Source organism: Ostrea edulis, chromosome 7 (genome assembly GCF_947568905.1).
Source record: "Ostrea edulis chromosome 7, xbOstEdul1.1, whole genome shotgun sequence".
NCBI classification, from domain to species: Eukaryota; Metazoa; Mollusca; class Bivalvia; order Ostreida; family Ostreidae; genus Ostrea; species Ostrea edulis.
In genome coordinates, this window is record NC_079170.1 from 71,257,094 (window position 1) to 71,263,216 (window position 6,123).

The window sequence follows — 6,123 nt, forward strand, 5'->3', positions numbered from 1 at the left end:
TTTTGTTATTTTCTGTAGTGGGCATTCACGGCTACATAACGTATCGTCATCGTTACAACATACATACGTCATACCCACCTCTACATACTTCTGAGGTTTACCTCACTGCACTACACAACAAGTTATAGAACAAGACTTCCCGTAACCCATGTAAGAGAAACTCAAATGTCAATGTACATACAATGAACAGACTATTGTATACAAAATTTATCTTTCCCTTGCAATGTCTGGACGCTATCGAACAACTGCTATCCGTATAGTATTCTTCTGATTTTGATTTGTTATGGTAGAAATTTTGACATGCCTTTAGTATAATGAATTTATCATAATCAAATCCACTGGAATGCATGGTCAGCTTTGAAATCAGCAAATTTGGTATTTCCATCATATCGCCTTGCTGCTTTGATGGATCGGATAATTTCAATAGTCGTCCATTTGTCAATGTTGTTGTTAGACAAATCCAAACTGAAACCCATCATGACAACGGAATTGCAATGTATAACAAATACATAAATCAAGTTATCTAGAACATCTTCAAAATAATAATAATAAATAATAATAATAATAATAATAATAATACCACATTTATATGAGCGTTTCATACACTATGTACGCTCAAAGGTGCTTTACAATGCATACCTTACAACAGAATGGTATACACATAATACATAGAAAATAAATAAAACATTAAAAAACAATGATATAAAAGGCGTTATCACATGTAAACAGTCTGTAGCTGTACCTATCCTGATTGTACATATAAAACATGAAAACACAAGATACCATAAATAAATAAATATGCTAGATAAGAATAAACATCAGTTTCAGGGCGTATTAAAAAAAATACTAATGAAATACACACGTGCACACACAGCATATAATGTCTCAGGTATAATACATTAAAACAGAGATTTAAAATAAAATAAAATAAAACATCACAAAATGGTACTCGAAAACTAAGACACACAGTCAAAACAGATAATGCGATGAAACAGCAAACACGATGACTGAAATGATAGAAACTAGTCCTGGAAAACTTGATGGAAAAATGTGTTTTCAGTGACTTCTTGAACGCACACAGTGATCTACAGTCCCTTAAATATTCTGGAAGGGTATTCCACAGATTTGGAGCTATTATTCTGAAACACCGATCCCCGTACGTTACGGTTCGAACATTTGGAACAACTAGAGTGATTAATTGTTTTATAGACCTAAGATTTCGGGTAGGCTTATATACCTCTAGTAATTGTTTGATATAAGTTGGGCACTCATCATGTAAGGCTTTGTAAGTATAAGTAAGTATCTTATATTGTGTCCCATACTGCACAGGTAACCAGTGTAGTTCTCTTAGTATTGGAATGATATAGTTGTAACGAGAGGTCCTAGATACGAGACGTGCGGCAGTGTTCTGAATATGCTGGAGCTTGCTCAAGACTTTCTTTGGAACACCGACCAGGAGAGTGTTACAGTAGTTAAACCTTGATGTAACTCGGGAGTTCACATGAGATTTAGTTGCTTCTGTTGTTAAATATTTTCTGATGTGGCCTATCTACTGACAGAGTTCAATGTTCTAGGATATAGGGTGAATGCGAACGGTTAAGAAATACAACAACAAAAAAAAAAGATCAGTTTTTTGTCATGTAATTATCTTTACTTCTAAAATTTCTGTGGTACCAAACCACTGTTTCGTACAATGACTATCGTCTGTAAAAGCAGTAGTGCAGGTTGTGATCCCTTCCACCTGCTCCCATAGGATACCACCCGTGGGCAGCATTCTTGTTCCTGCTGTCCTCGTCATCAAAATGCACTGTTTCCTCCCTCACATACATACCCTGAACCCGCTGGCAAGGTGCCCGAAATCTTAACAAGTAGAAGGGAGTTTTGGTCGGAAGTCGGATTCTTTTTCTGAATGAGCCATCATTTCTTCAGTCATGAAATAGAGTGAAAAGTGTTCTTTGAAATGGTGAGGCTTTCAAAAAAGGGCATGAAGAAGTAATTAACAATAATCTTTATTACTAAGTAAAAATGATTCTTCCTACCGACAACAGTAATAAATTCGTGTATCTTGACTGTAAGTACCACGTGGCAAGGTTCCACCATATCTATTAGAATTTCTCTTGTCCTCGTCGTCCCAAAGGACCTTTCCTTCCCGAAAACCTGCCGTAAACAAGCTACGTAGATACCTCTAAAATTGATCAATTTAAAAACAACTCTTCGCTGTAACTTCATATGTCTAAGCTATTGGCATTTCAGGGGTATATGCATGTACGAACACACGTATATTCATTATATTTCTAAATATGTATAGATTTTTGTCAAGTTTGATAGTCATTGTAACATTCTTTTCAAGAAATGAAATCCAGTGAACATTTACATTTCTTACTGATGAAACATTCCTAAATATGAATATGTAATAAAGCATGATACATGAATTTGAAAAAGATACATATGAAAGATACATTTCAAAATTTATTACTAATTTCGAAAAACAAACTGCCATATTTATTTTCAGATAAGATAAATAAACGTAATTATACCGAATTAAGTGAAGGTGTGTATATAAACTTCACGTGTTTAACCTTTTGGACAGGACATTCCATGCTTAAGAATGCAATAGTTTCCTCGGGGCCAATTTCCTTTTCGGCTTCCTTTATGAGGGTCCTTTGTGCAGTAATGAAAACGCATGTCTTTACCGAAGGAACCTGAAGTGTTTAGTTTGACACAATGTATGAATTTTACCCTTCAAGTTAAAAAAGAATGGACATGAATACTTTAATTGTAGCTTAATAATGAATAATAACGTATTGCACACCTTTTGTATGTTTTCCCTGAACATTGTCATGTACCAGCTCTAAGAATCTGTTCAAAAGAGTTAACACTCATGTGTTCAAAAGTACAGTGGCTTCATCACATTTCCTTGTTTTCTTGCATTAGATCATGGAATTAAGTGATCGACGAAATACAATTTTTGTTTGTTTCAGGTGAAGATAGCGAAAGTGATCAATCTCATAATTCCTATAAGGAATACAAAATAGAGAGTTGGGCAAACGCGGACCCCTGGGTATACCAGAGGTGGGATAAGGTGCCTAAGAGGAGTAAGCATTCCCTGTCAACCGGTCACACCCGCCGTAATCCCATGTCTTGATCAGGTAAACGGAGCAATCCGTAGTCAAAATCAGTGTGCCAAGAACGGCCTATGAAACACGTCAGACAGCATTTGACTCAATGAAAAGTTGTATTGGTAAACTAGATCTTTATAACGACCATAGAATTTGCGAAATGCTGACTTTAAACGAGACTGTTGAAACCCCTGTAATATCAACTTGTTTGTAAGTAGCCTGCCCCGATTTAAAAATTGATCAAACGTAGAACAATCTCTTGCATATCGAATCAGTTGAGAGATATAAAAGCCATGTGATAATGGAATATTGCTACATAAATATGGGAAGTTAACGATGGAGAAGATGAAATCATCCCGTTGAGGTGTTAGTTTGCCCTTGATATCCATTTTCAATAAAATATCTAAATACAAAGCAGATGTGGAGGATTCTGTGATGTCTTTTATCTCGAGTTCACGGGAATATACCGAATAGACATATGAATGAAAATGATTATTGTTAATAGATAAAACGTCATTGATATATCTAAATGTCGAGTTGAAGGCCATAGCAAGAGATTTTTTTCTTGTCATGCAGAAGCTTTTGAATAAGCCTTTTGAATAAAAGCTTCATAAGAATATAAAACGGGTCAGCTAACAAAGGAACACAATTCGTGCCCATGGGAATTCCTACGGACTGTTGGAAGACCTAATCACCAAAAACTACGAAGATATTGTCAATGAGGAACTCCAGTATATTTTTTATTTCATCTAGTACATAGCCGTGTTTAACAATGTTTTTTCTGGATGACTGTTCACTAGACATTGATATTTCTTTTTCTTCTTCCATTTTTGTGGAAGAAGCAACTGTCTATGATGTAACAAAAAAGCTAGTCTTTAATTTATCGTGAGGAATGGACATGTAAAGTGTTGAAAAATCATTTGTTTTGATGTTGGTTTGAAAAAAAGTTTTACAATTTCAAAAATAACAAAACTTCTTTATAATGTTGTAGAATCCACATTTGATTAACACCACTTCTGGCATATGTAGTCGCACAGTAAGTTGGAAGTTTCTCCTTCACAGCTGTTAATATTTTCGTGAGGAGCAAAGATAGGGGCTTGGTAGAGCACCCACTGGATCCAGCAATGTACCCTTTGTAATGGTTTAGTGAAGTTTAGGAATCCATGTACGGAAACTCATATTCATTCGACCCATTGACTGGGATATTAAATGTTTCTATAACCGATGCATGCTTTTGAAGAATTTCATCTTTTGAAAGGGTAGTTGGAGTATAGGTACGATACTTAAAGTGGAATTAATGCCAAGTTCGTTTAAAATACAGTTGTAATAATGAGCCTTACAAACAAAGACAATGTTGTTAAAAGCTTTGTCAGCTGGAACCAAAACCTATTCCTCATGTACATCTATCTAATTATTTGATCACTTCTGGTTTCCTAAACACAGAAAGATAGCCATGTTCAGAGCGTTGTTACATTTTACACTAAATTGGTACGCCTATGATGGTTTATATCAGTGCATCTGGTAAACTCAAAGTGAAAAATATTTACTATTTTTAAGTGTATGAATAAAAATTCAACACTTTTACTGCCTAATCCCGATGTCCTATTATCATACCAGCAAAGTGATGTCTTGGTATCAGATAATTCTTGTTGTTGCTATCCTCGTTGTCTTGATGTCGCCATCCCTCGTGCCATCCTCGGGGACAACCAGTTCTTGGTTTAACAAGAGTGTATGTACCTCGAGGCCATCGAACTAAAGATCATGTTTTAAAATATCACATGTAAAACTATTTGAAACCTTGAACACATTCTCATCAATGAACTATGAATGGTCATAAGTCATAAGTATAGACTTCATTTCAACAATTTGTGTTTCTTAGCAAACCTGCTTCCGTAACAAATATCAACACAACGCCAAGGAATAAAGAACCGGAAGGACTCCGCATCGTTCTGAATGCTGCATTTAATGGAAACATAGTTACCAGTTAATAAGTTAATTAATTATCTTCATCTCTTATTGGCATTTGTAATAAAAAGGTATCAATTAATGCTTGATTAACTAATCATTCTAACATTACCTTCCAAAATAGTGCGTGATATCCATAAATTTCACTGAAGAGAATTTGTCTTATTTATACATAGCAGTGATTGTTGATATTCTTCAGGTTTCGGAACATTATGTTACATATAAATGCGCATCTGGTGCATCAAAATTGGTACCGTATAAGTTTTACATACTCATATATCATATCGGTGGGTGGAAAAATAATCTACCAACATCTGTGACCCCCATCAATAAGCAAGTTTACCCGTGTTTCACATATAGAAGAAACACGATACATTTCCAATTGGAATTTGTTTTTAGGAAACACTAAAATATATTTTACGAAAGCGTATTTGAATCTAGTGAAAAACATCTGTCTTGTAATTATCTTGTTATTTTCTGGGATTCTATCTTTATTGTGTGAGTGCTTCAATTCTCAATGCAATTTTGCAGTTTTATCAAACTTATAAGTTCTACTAGTTTGTTGTCAGCAATCAGCGGCCCTTGGGGATTTTGCGACAAATGAGCTCTGACTTAAAGAATTCCGGTACAGACTTCCGGTCAACGTTGACTGGACTTTTCATTTATACATGTGCCCCTATGTGACAAACTGTCGTAATCTTACATTTTATCTGTATACCCGCGCGGTAGCCTTTCTCAACTCGCAAGTAGGGCAAACAAGTAGGGGTCAAAACCACCAGGAGGCTGTGGGTAAACTGAGGATGTACATCTTGAAGATGGGAGGGGGCTGTGGGTAAACTGAGGATGTACGTCATGAGGGTGGGAGGGGGCTGTGGGTAAACCGAGGATGTACGTCATGAGGATGGGAGGGGCAGTGGGTAAATTGAGGATGTACGTCATTAGGGTGGGAGGGGGCTGTGGGTAAACCGAGGATATACGTCATGAGGATGCGAGGGGATGTAGGTAAACTGAGGATATACGTCATGAGGTTGGGAGGGGG

General features: G+C 36.1%; 1 protein-coding gene across 2 annotated transcripts; it reads right to left on the bottom strand.

The window, feature by feature from the left end:
- Positions 1–1,629: 1,629 nt before the first annotated feature.
- Positions 1,630–5,255, bottom strand: LOC125656753 (uncharacterized). 2 transcript variants are annotated; one of them, XM_048887338.2, is made up of 6 exons: positions 5,197–5,240; positions 5,004–5,075; positions 4,734–4,871; positions 2,580–2,702; positions 2,040–2,157; positions 1,630–1,923 (listed from the first exon to the last, which is right to left on the bottom strand). In XM_048887338.2, exons 2-6 carry the CDS (start codon positions 5,062–5,064, stop codon positions 1,698–1,700), a joined length of 666 nt encoding a protein of 221 aa, XP_048743295.1. In that variant the 5' UTR covers positions 5,065–5,075; positions 5,197–5,240; the 3' UTR covers positions 1,630–1,697. The 2 variants fall into 2 exon arrangements, with proteins under 2 accessions (XP_048743295.1, XP_048743296.1); XM_048887339.2 differs by lacking the exon at positions 2,580–2,702 and having other exon boundaries at positions 5,197–5,255.
- Between the last annotated feature and the right edge of the window lie 868 nt (positions 5,256–6,123).

What these genes read in the sequence shown, in the direction of transcription:
- LOC125656753 (XM_048887338.2), bottom strand. Translation starts at nt 5,064, where the DNA reads ATGCGGAGTCCTTCCGGTTCTTTATTCCTTGGCGTTGTGTTGATATTT. An exon ending in GATATTTGTTACGGAAGCAG is followed by an intron (nt 4,872 to 5,003) that starts GTTTGCTAAGAA and finishes CATGATCTTTAG; the next exon opens with TTCGATGGCCTCGAGGTACA. An exon ending in CGAATTTATTACTGTTGTCG is followed by an intron (nt 1,924 to 2,039) that starts GTAGGAAGAATC and finishes TCATGACTGAAG; the next exon opens with AAATGATGGCTCATTCAGAA.